This window comes from Heliangelus exortis, chromosome 5 (genome assembly GCF_036169615.1).
Source record: "Heliangelus exortis chromosome 5, bHelExo1.hap1, whole genome shotgun sequence".
Classification (NCBI taxonomy): Eukaryota; Metazoa; Chordata; class Aves; order Apodiformes; family Trochilidae; genus Heliangelus; species Heliangelus exortis.
The window spans coordinates 21,108,338-21,124,778 of record NC_092426.1 but is presented as its reverse complement, the minus strand read 5'-3'; the positions used below and the strand labels follow the sequence as shown (position 1 = coordinate 21,124,778).

The window sequence follows — 16,441 nt, the reverse complement described above, 5'->3', positions numbered from 1 at the left end:
TAAAAAGTGAACTTTGTTCAACCAAAACAAATTGTGAATATATAAATTTTTTCAGGCAAATTATTTTAAAAGCATGTTTATTGAGTGGAATTCATTTAAAAATAAACATCTTTCATGCTTTTATTTTAAAATGGAACTTTAGATTTTTAAGGAATATGTTTTTAAGAGAGCTTAAAAATGTTAAATTTCATTTTGGGTTAAGCTAGACATTGTCACAGGATTTTTATTTGTGTCTTTGGCCAGTTGATCAGAACATAAATAACAAGTAGAGCTCTGAGTACATACTGCCACAGTCAGGTTGATATTTGGAGTTCATTTTTTCTTTGCAAATGGCAGAGAATGCAACATCACACACTGATACTGGTGCAGTTATTTGCACTTAGTAAACAATGGAAAATAGGTGGAGAGAAGGATGCCACTGTGTACACTGCACATACACTGGGTTGGCTTCTCCTCAAAGGTGTGAAACATTTCTGCTTCGTCTGAGAAGTTTAATAAAACTTAGAGCATTCTTTTCCCATAGGTCTCAAGGACTTAACCTGTATTTTTGTTATCTTTGTAGTACAGATGGAGGGAGCTAAGGTTAATTAAGTGCCTCAGGTTGAGCAGTAAATCAGTGGCAAAGTCAAGGATAAAATGCTTGGGTGGTGACTTCTACACCTGCAGTTTGTCATTTAGATCAATTTTCACGAGCAATTTAAAAAAATGTCACCAACCATACACTATAAACTTCTGTAAATGTATGTAATTTATTTATTTATTTTCATTATTGTAGTGCTGGTACTTTTGTCATCAAAGCATTTTAGCTAAAAATTTACTGAGGCATTTTTCTGCTGTTTTTGTGTGGTATTGGAGCAAATGATGCTGATGGGTGATTTCTGTAATAAATGGTTCATTCACACAGGTTCAGATTCTTCAGATCCTCTGTTTTCCGCTTCCTTAAGGAAAAGACAGAAAAAGTGGTTTGGGGAGGCAGCAGGGAATCTATGGATCTTCGTTTTGATGAATCTAGGTTAAATAATCTCTATACTGATTTTGTGGACTAACTAGGAGATTTTTGTTGATACACTGATTTATTTTTTTTTCCCTCTCTGAAGAGATTTCACTGAAAGGACAGCAATATACTATTGAGTGAGGAAGAATCTTCCATGGTTGAGAAGAAAAATAGCCTTTCATTTGTGTGGATTTTCATTTTTTTGTGGATGGTATGAACTTCACCTCTATATTCAATTGGTGCATTCTTCAGAAATTATACTAACAGACCATTAGCTCTATCACTAATCTGTGAAAGTGGTACATGGAAACTGTTTTTATGTTTTCCATTAGATGGTACATGTCAACTGTTTGAGGATCAGGAGCCTTGAGGATATTCCCCCTTTCTTTGGGTTAAAAATTCAGGCATTGTCATGACTCTTTCTCTCTCTTTGCTCTCAGTCTGTGCTATGCAACATCTCAAGTTTATCAGGGGAGGGAAGTCCCTTTGTAGGACCTCTTAGGCATGGTTTGCACTCCATGGAAGTGCAGAGAAGGTCAGAGCCTTCTCTGTGTTGGAGCCCAGCCCAACAGAGCATCGTTCAAGGATGCAGGCAGCAGCAGGAGAACCTGATGCTCTGGAGCTCTTCTGTAGTATCTTTAGAGAAAACAGTTGTTCATCCTGTTTTCATTAAGAAAGAGGTTTGGAGGTCAGGAAAGTAATAGATTAGCAGGTTTGACAAAAAAACCCAAACATTTATTGTGTTATGTAATCTCCTTGATCTCTTCTTGGCTTAGATTTGAGAACCTTTTAGCAAGCATTTTCCTTTGGAAGCAAATGGTGATGTGTAAACAGCAAATGGAGGAGAGAGCATGATTCATGCCAAGCACTTGGTGTTCTCTTGTGTAGTACAATGCATCCTTTGCTCTTACTGGTGAGATGAAAGAGTTTTTTGGTAAGATCAGAGCTGCTATACTATGTGCTAAATTTGAGTTCAGTACAGCAAGAGCACTGACTGTTGAGTGCTTCTCACCATTTCTTTGGGTTCCGAGGCTAACGGTGCTCTTTGCACCTCTTAAACATGATGGTAAATGTTGTCCTCCACTGATTCTTACCAACATAGTTTCTGATGTTATTACTGTCATTCTTCTTTGCTTCCAAGTTACAAATTATGTAGATATAATAAGTGAGAATGAAGGGCCTGAGGAAAAAATAAATGAGACTATTTCTGGAAAATCTAACATTACCCAGTATGCTTTAAAGCATTTGGGAAACTACTCTTTTTACTGTGGGAGTTCAGCTCAGCTCTTAATCTTCTGCATTATAACCCCCTTCTATGATTTTTACAATTTTTTTCCCAACAGTGAAAAATCTTTTTCTTCTGTAAATTTATTCACATAGTTTTTATCAATGTAATCAGTTCAGTCATCTCATTATGACATTAAAATGACTTAGATGTTCTATTTTATGGTTTGTGGTGTATAAATGCAGTATATGATATGACTCTCAAAGCTTCCACATATCAGTATCACTGTTGGTAATTCTTAGAAGATACTTCATGCATAGCAGAATATTTCTCATACTCTTTTTTGTGTATCTGAATACTTAAATAAGCTCTGTTAGACTTTTCAAAACAATATTTGCTTTTTACTGTTGAAAGCACAAAAGTGTGTATGTGAGAGAGTGTGTGGAACTTTATGAGAGGATTTGATTAGTGGTGTCACTAATTCAATCAGGTGGTGTGAAGAACAATGAGACTAGGAAAACCAGAATTATTTGGATGTATTATTTTTCCTGCCCAAAGGCTAGGAAGTAGGAATGCCACAAAAGGACTTGGACAACTTAATGGGAGATGCAGTAATCTACTGCTTAGCTGTTACTGGAGTCTGTCACCATGTCTTTAAAATAACATCCTGGTTGTTATTAAACTATCCAGCTTTTTTTTTTTAATAACATAAATCTGGCTGAGCAGCTTTGACTGCTTCTGAGGGCTTTCATCAGCGTTTCAGCATTCAGTCACTGGACAACTCTTTTGGAACGTGATAGAAATAGTTCACGTTTTTTGTCTTTCAGAGGTGTTGGCTGACTGACTTTCTGTGACATCTGATGAACAGTTTCTCCTCCCCTAACCTCCAAGGGAACATCAGATACATGTGAAAGTGACTGGGAACATAAATTGTTCATTGTTCTGTAATGGTGTTGAGGATCATACCTATTTTAGGTGACTCCCAGGACAACCATTCTGTCCAGAACAGAATTACATCCTAGTAGATTTCATAGGGGCTTTGCCCCGTCCTTTATAAGGTGATGCCTTGATCTCTCATTGCTCATCATGTAGAGCAATGAGAAGCTATTTCCTCCTTAGTTCACTTGCTTCATATGTAGAAATTATTCTTTCCAGACTTCCTTGACTCAGGTCAAAAGATTTCCTAAAGCTCAGTTAGAATTCCAAAACTGTAAGTCTATTGTCTATGGTGTAAAGGGTAAGTACAGAAAGGAAGCAAAGATATATGTGATGTCACAAAGACATCTAGTTATGTCTGTACCCTGACATACAGTGAGAAAGCAGAAATACCTGTTAATTTAGCAGTGGATGGTAGTCCTCTATTTTAATAACAGTTGGTATCCAACTTTGGAAGGAACTTTTTGTTGTGTAAGAAAAGCTCTGTACCTGCAGGATTTCCTGAAGTTATAGATAACCGTTAAGGGGTAGGGAGAAAAGGTTCCTGAAAATAAAGTTTTCCTTGTTGACCTCTGTTTGACAGAAGTTCAAGGGGAGTACCTGGCTGTTCTGCTGCCTCCATCATCAGTGCACTGCTTTGGTGGAGTAGCTTGGCAGTGTTAAACCTTTCCTAGATTGTCAGACAACACCAACTCTTCTGTGCAAAGTACAGCAAACCGCTCAGATAAGGTAAATCCCAGCCAACACTGAAGTAGTTATTATTCTGAAGCAGTGCAGAGAGTTTGCTTTTCTCACTGGCAGAAAACATACTTTAATCCTGGCCATAAACCAAAGCCCAGTGAGACAGGGACTGCCTCAGAGTTCACCTGTAATGCAGTGGATTTACAGAAGGTGAGAGGGTGAGAAACTGGCTTTTTTTGAGAGAGAGATACTTGAAGTTTTCTCCAGGAGAGTTCAAAAAAGTCACTGTACATTTCATATTAATCTAAATATTTCCTAATTGTGTCGTAGGCCAGAAATCTTGTTACATGAGATGCTTTTTTTGAATATTAAGCTTCATGTCCCTGCGCAGAATCAGTACTTCTAGGATTTACTGTGTTCAGCTTCACAGTTATGAAATATTTATTTCCAGGCATGATCCAAAACTTTTTAGGATCCTCTACACCATTCTCTTGGCTTGGGTGACTTCATGGAACGACAGGAGAAAAAAAGGAGGTTGATATGGGAACCATTGAATGAGCCCAGAATGGGGGGCTAGGGAGTCCTGAACCCAAATGCTTCCTCTTACTATTTTTATTACTATTACTATTGTTTTTTTGGTGGTCGTGAGTAAATCCATTAAAATGTCTGTGTACTTTTTTTCATTATCTATAAATCAAAATGCCAAGGTTTTTGGGCTTCACAGTGATGCTTTGAATTCTGAATCTTTGAGGCCCTCATTGTAGGAAGAGCTTTGACATGAACACATAGCAAGAGTTTTGCACATGAAAACTGAAGCTAAAATTATTATCTGGCTCTCTTGAAAAGGCAGTACAGCCATAAATACACTGTGTGGAAAGATCCCCAGTCTTTACCTCTGCTGGGAACCAGAGGCTCAGCAAGCTCTGAGGTTTCTGCAGGGATGAGAAGAGTCAGGAGCTTGGCTTGGGTGGTTGTTGGCCATGCCTTTGTTTCTGTTCTTGCTATCAGCCTGTGGCATGTACTGATAGCTGATTTGGGGATCTGAGACTTGAAAAATTGGCTTTGCAGTGGGGTGGTGATGGTAGATGCTTAATTCTTAAAGTACTTGAACTGTTGATGGTAAGTCAGAAAAGGATGACCTTTTCCCACTTATTAAAGTGATGGGTAACTTCAGCAAGGAAAAGGTCTGTTTTGGTCAGTTTGAAGATCTTGGGTTTTGCTTTTACTCTGGTGATTTATGTAAGGCTTTGAAAAGAGTGTTTAAGTTTGAATGTGGAGTTTTTACAGGTCTTAGATCTCTGCAAATCTGTCTGTTATTGAGTTAAAAACTAAATTTTACAACTTGGCTATAAAACAAGAGTTTGCAAACATATTCTAAATGCTGTTTTAAGTAAATGTTACTTTATGCAGTTGAATTGTCACTCTTAACAGTTAGATCATCAATTCAGGTTAACATCACTTACTGTATACAGGTTTTCACATGCCAGCAAAACTAGGGTTAGATCTATTGCTCCATGTAACATAAAACAGGGATTCCTCTTCACTTTGAATCAGGCCATAAGTTCAGTGATTCTGGGTCAGCTGTGCTGCTATGCAGAGGTCCTGTGGTACACTACCACTGTACAGACAATGTAGAAGCTATCAATATCATAGCAGAGTTTGTGGAGCCTTCAGAAATGTGCAGCTCAAGGGTCAAAAGCTAACAATCAATGAGAGCTTCACCACTCTGATCTTTCCAGACATCATCAGACTGTTCCTGAAAGGATATGGAAGCGAGACCTGCAGCCTACTCAGAGCTTTTTCTCCTCATATATTGTGGAGAGAACCTGTATTCCTTTTTCCCCTCCATGCTCTCTGATAATTCTTAAAGTGCTTTATGATCTTAGCTCTCATGTAAGTCAGAGTGTCCTAACTGGCAGGACAAATGAAAAGATTGTGCTTAGTAAAAAGCCCTTCATGTGGCCTGATGCAGGCTGCTGTGTTTAACTTGGAGGAGCACAGTTAAGCTCTTCAGCAACTGGAGCCTAATTGATGAATTTTACCTTTCATGAAACTGGTAAATCAGTCATCCGTAAGACTGATAAGCTACCTAGGGATTAGTTGTGGGAGAATACAGTTTTAGAGATTTTGACCTTGGAAGTCATGCTTATGAGGTGTGGGGTAGACAGGAATGAATTTGGATTGGCTAGTGGAACCCCAGAGAGATTTCAGTGTACAATGGTGATCTAATCTGAAAGTCTACCCAGAGCAGCCACAGGAGGAAGAAAAAACCACATAACAACATATGAAGTAGAAGGAGGTGGCATTCTCCCAAGAACAGGAAGGATGTAAAGATGGGTCACGTTCACCTGTGACAAGTGTCAGCTGCAGATGATGTATTTGCACATAGATGTGGGTACAAGTGATAGAAGAACAACCTCTCTGAATTTTCTCTGCTTTGTTTTGATGAGTCTGCAGTTGTTGCCTCAAATTTCTATTTAGATTTCTAACCTAAAACAGTCTTTGACTTTTCTGTTGTACTGAGTAGAACCAGTGAGGTTTTGTCTAAGTGGCTGAGGAAGTGTAAATGAGCCCTTATTAATGTCTTGTTCTGAGTGAACAACCAGCTCCCCATGCCCACTTCCCAAAGACATCAAATGTGTGTTCAGTGCTTTGCACATCTATGGCTGTGGAGAGAAGTCTCAGCTAATGATTGTCTTTGACTCCTGCCATCAGATGCTGGCTATTTGATGGGAATTACCCCTGGGTACTACTTGTACCATCTAGTTATTCATGCTCAGACTTACCTTTGCAGCTGGGAGTCAGAAAGATGCTGCAATATGTAGTGGGTAGACTCCATTCTAAGTACCATTTTCTCTCAGATGGCACTGATAGGAATGGGCTAGAGACTGCTCTCCTGCAAGCTTTACCATCACTATCATGGATTTCTTTCACTTGGCAAAACTGGGGTACACAGCTGATTTGAGTCCTGTATGTCAGCAGAGCTGGTTCTCTGTGACTGTGGAAGGCCAGGCTGGGAAGCAGGCTTCCACCTCATACAAAGGAATTTTATGGTATTCAAATGCTGCCTCCAGTTGCTAAGGAATTAGCTCAGTTGTTTTCCTTACTGTACATAAGAGACTTTCTTTCCTAATGAGGAAATGTTTCATGTTGCATGCTGTAAATAATCCCCCTATGTTTATGTTTTCTATATGAGAAATCTGTCTAATACAGATTTTCTGGATAAGGTGATCAAAAGGGCAAAGTTCTGAGGTGTGTTTAGCAGCAACCTCATTACTTATAGCTGTGGACAAAGTATTTTATGTGGACTTCCTTCACAATCTCAGAGATGGGAACTATAGGACACTTTGTCTCTCTTGTCTGCTTGGTCTCTCAATCACTTGAAAAAAAGGGCAGCTGTGTCAGGGTAATATTCTGATGCTTCTCTTAAATTGTCTGATGATTAAATTGTAAACAGTTAAAGATAAATTCAGACCACATTAGCAAAGAATCTAAATACTAATTTTTGGGAGGCGTAGGTTTCTTTTGGAACAACACATATGTGATGGTCATGGGGTAAGGTTTGCCATATTTCTCCCAAAAAGGATGCAAAGTTAGTATTGTCTTTAATTGTACTTCTCCTAGGCTCCACTGCATACTTCTGAACGGTCCCTATGGTGACAGTGCTGCAGTGAAACTGAAAATACATCACTGAATTTCTTTGGTACCAAGGACCCTGCCGCTAATTCTCCTGATAGCCATGTTAGAAGAGGAACTGCATGAGAGAAGTCATTAGCATGCCATGATATATATTCGTATAGAACATTAACAACGCTGTGGGATTGCTTAGAAATTTCATGACAACCCTAAATCTCTTCTTGGCTGACTGCTGAATAGTTCTTTTGTTTCCCTTTTTTTTTTTTTTTCCAGCACGAGATGAGAACATGGCCACTTTCCGTGGTTCCGAATACCTTTGCTACGACCTGTCACAAAACCCCATCCAGAGCAGCAGCGATGAGATCACTCTCTCCTTCAAGACCTGGCAGCGCAACGGGCTCATCCTGCACACCGGCAAGTCGGCTGATTATGTCAACCTGGCCTTGAAGGATGGCGCCGTCTCGTTGGTCATTAACCTGGGGTCTGGGGCCTTCGAGGCCATCGTGGAGCCAGTCAATGGCAAGTTCAATGACAACGCATGGCATGACGTTAAGGTGACACGCAACCTGCGGCAGGTAATGGAGAAGGGGAGAAAATGATAGGGAAATTTCCTTGTATTACTGGGACGGGCAGATGGGAGACAGTAATGGAGAAATGGGGATGCTCAGTGGGACTGCTAGAGGTGCTCCCCCTTTTCTGGATCTCGATATCTAAAGGAGAGTGAAAAAAAAAAATATTTGATGGGAATTTATCCCTGTCATGATAACTTCATTCCCACTTAATTAGTTTTTTTTGTTTTGATTTGGTTTTTTTTTTCTTTTGATTTAATAGTAAAACCTTGTGGCTTGTGACATAGCTTTACTTTAATTTCCCTTTTTCTTTTCTCTTTTTTTGTTTCCTTTTCTGAATTCATTATTTCCTTAATTGTGATACAATTTTACCATTAATATTTTGTTGCATTTAATTACCATGGGAACAGAGTCTTTTTCCAACAGCAAACACTCTGCGCCTCTCTCTTTTTTCATTCAGTTTTGTTAATTGGTTTAACCATTGCCATGATGTCATAATTCTAATTCTGGAAGTCATTTGTTTTTCCTTTATTTTTTCTTTTCTTTTGTGTGTGCATGTGAGTGTGCAGGTATGCAGGCTGGTGGGTATGTGTGTAATTATTTTAACTTTATAGCTTTGGAATTAATTGGCTGGAGTCTTTCTGAGTCTTCTTGATTCTCTGTTCTTTTTGATTTTTTTCTCCCCTTTCTTTCTGTAATGAGATTCTACTCTATTTCTTGTGTCTCTACCTATGAGACTCTTCTGTTGGCTGTGAGGACTGGAAAAGAGGAAGGATCAAAAAAGTCAAGCAATCCCAGAACCATCCAGCACCATACAATTCCACTTTGGAAAAGTTTTGTCTGATTTTACCACTGTAATTTGCACACCTGCATGCCGCTTTTCTAAGCAGACAACTCTATCAGGTGAAGTATTGGGTAGTAGGCTAGTCTTAAAATCCTGAAGCCTTTCACAGGAAGTATAAATACAGACACATAGAGCATAAAATTAAATAACCTTGCTCTGAAAGCTGGAGAATAAATCAAGTCACTAAGGCCCATGTGCTGCATGGTAAATGAGGTTTACACTGGGAATAAGAGTTATTTGGTGTCTTTCTGGTTGTTGTAGCCAGCAGAAATATCCTGTAAACTGAGATTTTAAAATCAAGTTGTGAAAAATATTTTCAAAATTTTCTCATTAGTGTGAATATTAACACAAGCCTTAATAGTTTTGTTTAAATTTATACAATGTTGTTTGTGGTAACATTTTGCAGTAAAATTTGTCTGTGGGTATAGGCTGATCAGAAACAGTCTCTCCTAGTAGATGTCAGCAGATAATATATCTGTTATGTGGGATTCACACCTTTTTTTTTTTTTTTAATATTTGGATTTGGGGCTGAATATACTAACTTGTCTTTCCCATGTGAATCTGACTCAGGTTGTCAGAGTCTTTGATGAAAAATCTGTCATCAAACTTTTATGAGACTGCAGGGTTCTTACTTATGGCAACATGAGTCTGTTTTCAATAGTTTATATGCAGATGCAAATTAAATTTCTTATGCAGTGGATAGATCTTAATGATCCTATTTCATTCAAATGTTCCCATCAGTCCACTAGATAGAGATGCACCAACTGGCTGAGGTTTGTCAGTCTGAAAGGGTCAGGATATATGGCTTTATTTTGTGTGCTTTTTATTTTTAGATGGTCTCAGAATGGCTGGTCTCTGAATATCTCAATATAGCTTACAGTCATTTTAGTTAATCGTAATTTTGATCTTTGTCAGAAACTAGTTTTCAATGGGAAAATTTGCCTGAAGCAAAATGCATCCTTGTTTGAAGCCAGGATTGTTTTGGATCTTGAGAAAGCAGAAAATGAAGAAGGGCTACAGACAAAATAGGATGGAAAGCTCTTGCTTTTTTTTTTTTTTTTTCCTAATCTTTCAGGTAGTGCTTTTTGATTTGTTTTCTGGGTCTATGGTTAAATGCCATTTTGATTACACTAGGACAGAGCTTTGGTGATTATTAGAAAGCAGGTAAGTCCCTTACCAGTCAAGGACCACCACAAATTTTTAAACCTAAAGAGTCCTACTTGAATGGGCAAGACAAAGGACGTTTCAATAAGATGTCTGTGCTCTTTCCAAAGAAAGGCCAGTCGTAAAACTAAAAGTAAGTAGCTGAGGTGGTTTGGGGTCCAGTTCTATAGATAGACATGACAGAATACAGGTCAACCAAGAAATAAAACTGGAATTCTTTTGATTCATCTTTTCCTTGGATGCTTCCATTTTAACTGCTGCTCAAGTTCAGTCTCAAAATTAAGACACTGACACAGAAACTAAAACTTCCCAGAAGCTGAAACCAGCAGGCTATAAAGAAAAGTGATCCTGCTAGTCCTGAAGGTTGCCATCCAAAAATTATTGGCAATTTTAACCACAGTTTTCAGTAAGGATGAATCTTGAATGTTGCATCCTTCCCCTCAAGTCCTGGTCTTCAACCTCTTCAATCTTTTGGATGAAGAGTTTGGAAAACATTGAAAACTTTACTGGCAGTTAACTAATACCAGCTATACACATTTTTCAGGACACAATATTGGTGTCTCTCTAAATTACATTATAAATGCTTCATTTAACAACAAAGATAAAGACTCCAGTCTAAATAAAGTACCGGATGAAGGAGTTTTTTCTCCATTCTGACAGCTGCTTTCATCAGCTTATGTCCCCTGGTTTTCTCTGTGTATACATGAGAGAGTTTCTCTATCTGTAGAATACTTTACCATTTTTAGACAGGCTATGAAACTGTGAAGTCCTTTGATATCTTCATACGGCATATGTAATAAAGGCCAAAGATTATTTATTGTTTAGAAAATTATACATTTTGCCCTTCATTGCATCCAGTACAATGTTGTGTATCCTAAATAACCCTGTAAGAAATCATCTGCTCTGAATCTTTCCTGCCACAAATCCACCTCTAAAGTTGCTGCATAATATAGGTCACTTGGAAGTCTTATTTCCAATTGTGCTCATGTTTTCTTAAAAAAAACCACCCCAAAACCAAACAAAAAAGCCTAACAAAAAGCATTGCCCCTGAATATTGAAGCTTTATAAGGAAATCAGTAACCTTCTTGTAATCGGTTGAAAACATTGCACAGGAGATAAATACTGTTCTCTTTAAAATGAACTTTAAAAAAAATTTTGAAATGCAAATAGTATGATCCAAAGATAAAGCAATTCCAGCCAAATGGGTTATCAGCAGCTTCACAATGCTATCTAGTCTTTCCTTTGCTCTTTTTGGGGCTGATAGAAGGGGGAGGCGGATTTGCATAATTTTTTGGTTGCTTCTAGAATTAGAGCAGAACTTTATATAGCTGGACTTTTGCCCGGTACTTTTTGGAACTGTTAAATGGTTAGTACCTAAGCTAGGAGAGTACTAAGTGCTGCCTTTTGTTAGATCAGATGACTATCACACCAGTTAATCTCCTTAGACACAAACCAAGTGAACCTACAGATTCCCTGGAGTTGTGATTGTTAATGTCAAAGCAAATCTCCTTGTTTATTTATTATTCTCATTAAAAATAAGCCCTCTTTCTACTTTGTGAGAAATCCTTGCTAGAAATAGGATCATGGCTGTATTTCACCAGGGATTTCTGAGCATGTTTTGGGGCAGTGTGGTCTGGTGGGAGGAGCAGCAGGAGTGGAGGAGACTGAAGGTCAGACTTCCCATGTCTGTCCTTGGGTCTGCAGCTGATGCTCCATCTCATTTTTAACATGCTATTCTGACCTCCCATCCCATACTTCAACTCCTTGTTTGTGAAAATGGATTTACTAACACAACATATCACTGAGAGTCAGACTTCCTTGATGAATTCAGGAGCTGGGTTTGTTATACCCAAGTAAAGAATATTATTCTTTCATTCCTGTAGACAAATGAAATAGACTTGGGACACCATGTTCAATGCCACTGATTTTTCACAAACTTATTTCCTTAGTCAATACACAACTCTGAAATTTGCAAGCAGATAGTTTTTACACAAGGCAGCAAGCATACATATTGCTGGACTCATTTAGGCTACTTCTTGTCAACTTCAGTCACACTAGAACAAGGATGTGGAGCTTCCACAGGTTGCACTTCCCTATTAACAGTGAAACTAGTCACCATACAAATCTGCTATAAAAATCTTGAGTTTCCCAACTCCTAAAAAGCAATATGTATGTTTGAACACCTGGCATCTGTTTGCCTTGGGAAGGATTAACAAAGCATTGGCAAAGTTCTGCTAAACCCAGCTAAGTGAACTGACTGGTGAAGGCTCCTAACTCCTCCAAAATACAGATCCAGTATAACAGGGAGCAAGCACAAGCAACACAGTTCTTCCCACACAATTCTTTTGCACATTTCTTCCTAGAGTAGGATAGATTTAACTCCCATACTCTCAGATGACAGAAGTGAGCTATAGGCAAACAGCCAAGCTCAGGACTTTTTGTGTGCTTCTCCTGAAAGTCACACTCACCTTCTGTAAAGAAACCTGCAGATTGGGAAGCTTGGAAGGAAGAGTGAGAGTCATGGACTCAACTTCATCTTTATCCTCCAGCCAAATGAAATAGTGGTCTTCTTTTGATACTCTGCAACATCTGAGGGTAGTGAGGCTTGGAAGAGGAGCAGGGTGGTGGTGGTTGGAAGAAAGGAGTCATGGTTGGGTTTGTGCTGAAGGGGCGAACTGTGTTTGTGTACATCTCTGAGGATAAGGTTCTTGTTTAGGGGAAACGCCTTGATGGGCATTTGAAGAGTAAGTATTGCACTGTTTTAACTTTGCTTCTGTCCTGGATAATGTATATGAAGGTTGAAGTTAATAGCTAACACCAGGGTGGGACAACTAGACAACACCCTTTTTCTTTACAGTCTAGATGGCATGGTTCCCCATAGAGTCCTGGTCATATTGTCCTCTTTTTCACTTTGTGTGTCTCAGGTGCCCCACGCCTTTTTTTAAAGACTAACACTAGACCATTCATGCAATGTGTCATTTTTACTAACCAACTAATGTACTAACACCCTAACGACTCATCTTTGCTTTTAGTTATTTTAATTAACAATCGTTCTGTTCACGATTTTTTAATTTCCTTTCTTCCCCCTTTTCCGCAAAGCACTCAGGCATTGGACACGCTATGGTAAACAAACTACATTGTCTGGTAGATATCATTCTTATTGTCTCTTTTTTTGGGTTTGCCGTGTGTTACCTGCCTTTTCCTCCCCCTACCCTCTCTTTTTCCCCCTCCTTTATACTTCTTCATTTAATTTTTTTTAAATTTCATTGAAATGCTTCTTTTTCCCCTCTTTTTTTCTTTTTTTTTAGTTTTCTTTTTCTTCTTCTTCTTCTTTTTAATGGAAAAATGAACAACAAAAGCAACTAACACAACTCTTCTGGAAATGCGGTTTGGACATTTCTTTCCTTGGTTTCATCTCCCTCTTTAGTCCTTCTTTTCCATTCCAGTGATCAATTCTTGGGTATTTTGTCCCTTGCTTTTGAGTTTAGCTCTCTCTTTTGCTTTGGTTTTCATTTTGCTTTTTTTTTTTTTTTTTTTGTTTTTTTTTTTAAAGCTGAGGGTTTCTAGATCAGAACCATTGCAGGGCCTCTAGTCCGTGGTGGTGAAGGCTCTCTTTTTCTCTCATCATTTTGTTGTGGCAACGGCTATTACAGGCAAATTGGCCGGAGTTGTCCTCTTTCTCCTGATTTTCACCCCCTTCCCTCCCTCTGCTTTCTCTCCTCCTCCCTCTTGCTTTCTCTCTCACTTTCTTTCTCTCTCTGACCTCTACCTGCCGTGGCCAAAAGGAGCTCAGCCAGTTGTTTGTTTCAGTACACACTCTGCATGGCATGTCCATGTCTGGTGATTCACCCTTCTCCTCCTGGCCTTGATCTGTTTTCCTCCATCTTCCCTTTGAATCACTAACAACATCTAAGCAAAACATATCAAGTTCACTTGCTCCTCTCCCTCCTCTGCTTCTGTCCCCCTTCACACTCCATGTGTTTGTGGTTAGAATTTTTGGGGACATTTCTGTTTGTTTTGAGTTCTTTTATTATTATGGAGTTTGCTTGGTATTTTTATTTTTGTTTGCATGCAAGTGTGAAATGGTTTTCTATATCTGTCCTTCTCCCTCTCTCCCTTTTCTCTCTTTTTTCCTGTCTTCTTTCTGGGCTCCAGATATATTGGCATGACATGTCAAAGTGCAGTGTGTGCACGCTTTGTGTTTTCTTTCCCATCTCTGCTTCTCTAACATTGTTGGTGTGTGGTTGATTTATTTTTATTTATTTTATTTTATTTCCTTTTTTTTTTTTTTGGTTATGAGTTAGTTTGTAATAAATATATATTTTTTTTTCTTTTTGTGGTGGGTGGTGGGTGTGTGTCTCGCTAGGTACATGGCATGCACATCCATAATATATTGAAAGTGAGACCCTTCCCTCCCTCCCCGAATGCATGATTGTCAGCGTGCTGTGAGCAAAAGAAACATAAAAAATAAAAAATACCAACCTCGTCTTCATTAGTGTTTTGTTTGTTTTTTTTTACTAACAACCATACTAACTGTAATCATTAAAATAAATACTACCTAATCATAAAATCAGCTAATATGAGAAATCTCTTTCAAGGACAGTTCCATTTTCTGGCCTGAATAAATGGAAAGCATCTTGCTGGGTAGAATGCCGAGTCAGCCTGGCAGAGCTGATACAACAGAAAGGGGAGGAGCAGATGCTGGAGCCTTTCCATTGTGGGTGAAGCAGACCAGAAAATGGAGCTTGGTTGCACTAAAAAAACATATAGCAAATCTCAACAAAATCCTTAATAAAACTGACATAAAAGTATAGGGGAAGTAGTTTGTTCTATTCAGGATTGTAAGGTCATTGCTGGGATTTTCTTTGTCCATTGTGTCCCTTGAACAGGTGACAATCTCTGTGGATGGCATCCTTACCACCACGGGCTACACACAGGAGGACTACACCATGCTGGGCTCAGATGACTTCTTTTACGTGGGAGGGAGCCCCAGTACAGCTGATTTACCTGGCTCTCCAGTAAGCAACAACTTCATGGGCTGCCTCAAAGAGGTAACTGTTCCAAATTAATTCTCGTTTCTGTGCCTTTGATTTTTCAAAGTCATCTCTCTTCCCTGCCTTTCATTGCACACATTATGAGAGGAGAAATGCAGCACGAGGATATAATGGACATAAAGCAGTCATGTGGACTTGAAGTGTACTGTGTTGCTAAGAGCATGCAGCAGAGTTGCTGCAGGGGTGCAGAGTAGTTAGATGGCTTCCAGAACCATGTTGTCTCATGCTGGCTGCCTGCCTGCCCTGGTCACATAGTTAATCCACAACACTGAGAAAATCCATATATGAAACATAAAGATTGAACTACCTGGCTAGCATCTGGAACAAGGATATTGTTCTCTGGAGGGGAAAAAAAATCCAACCAAAAAACGAAGCCTCATCCCAAACCTAAAACTTCAGAGGGGAGGTAGAGCAGAATCTTCCTATAGGAGTCAGGGAAACAGTGATACTGAGCTAGATGCTGTTCTGTGTAACTGTCTGACAAGTTGGCATCCTACTGGTGCTCGACTCTTGGTGCCAGAGGTTGTTTGTTATATGCCAGTCCTTTGATGTAAGCAACGGCTGTCAATAGCTCTCCTGCCTGACCTCTGGATTAGCTAATGGTATGCACATATACTGTAAAGAGCATGTAAGCATCTTACGTAGGAAATGAAACTGCCGTGCTGAATACAAATTGTCATACAGAGATCACATCCCTCTGTTTTCATCTATAGAGCCTTCGGCCTGATTTTCTTAGGCACTGAGCATCTCAGATTGATTGAAATCAAGAGGAGATACAGCTTCTTAGTGTCTCTTTAAATCAGGATCTTAATTTTATTTATGGATGCTATGAACATCAGCGCTTAGCAGAGGCCATTTTTATGTGTGCTTTAAGTCAAGCCAATGGAGCAGAGAAAGCAGTGACAAGAAAATCTTCAGCAGCTTTATTATTTATATAATCATTTGTATTCTATTAGCTTGCACAATGTGCTAAGAGCTGCTTACATAGCTGTCCCGGGCTCATAATGCTCTGTTGAAAGAAAAATCCAAGCAACCACTTAAGAATGAGAGGAAGAGGAAGAAAACAGATAATCAGAATGTACTTTGTAATCTTCACTTGACTAGGCAGTGACAGGAAATGTGTATAAGTAGCTGTCTTGACTTAAATTCAGGCTGGTGCTGCCTGTGTTTGAGCTACAGTCAACTTAATAGCAACCTGCTTTTAGTAGTGGTCCAGTAATGCTTCCAGCTGTTCTGCAAATGTGCCCAAAATTTGCAGAGCCTGACCTCTGAGGATGAATCCAGCATACAGTGTTCACTAAGCAAAAGTGTAGTCTAGGGCTGTCAGAGGAGGCATCT

The 16,441-nt window shown here is 39.1% G+C and overlaps 1 protein-coding gene across 12 annotated transcripts in view; it reads left to right on the top strand.

Annotated features, from left to right (window-relative positions):
• NRXN3 (neurexin 3) overlaps positions 1-16,441 on the top strand; it is a 942,831-nt gene that overhangs the window by 230,598 nt on the left and 695,792 nt on the right. For 7 of the 12 annotated variants that reach the window (XM_071745868.1, XM_071745870.1, XM_071745859.1 and 4 more), the window contains 3 exons: positions 7,746-8,047; positions 13,149-13,172; positions 14,939-15,100. In XM_071745868.1, coding sequence (XP_071601969.1) covers positions 7,746-8,047; positions 13,149-13,172; positions 14,939-15,100 — 488 coding nt within the window. Of the gene's footprint in view, positions 1-7,716; positions 8,048-13,148; positions 13,173-14,938; positions 15,101-16,441 lie in introns of those variants that run through there. The other 5 variants (XR_011726274.1, XM_071745869.1, XM_071745857.1 and 2 more) reach the window with 2 other exon arrangements.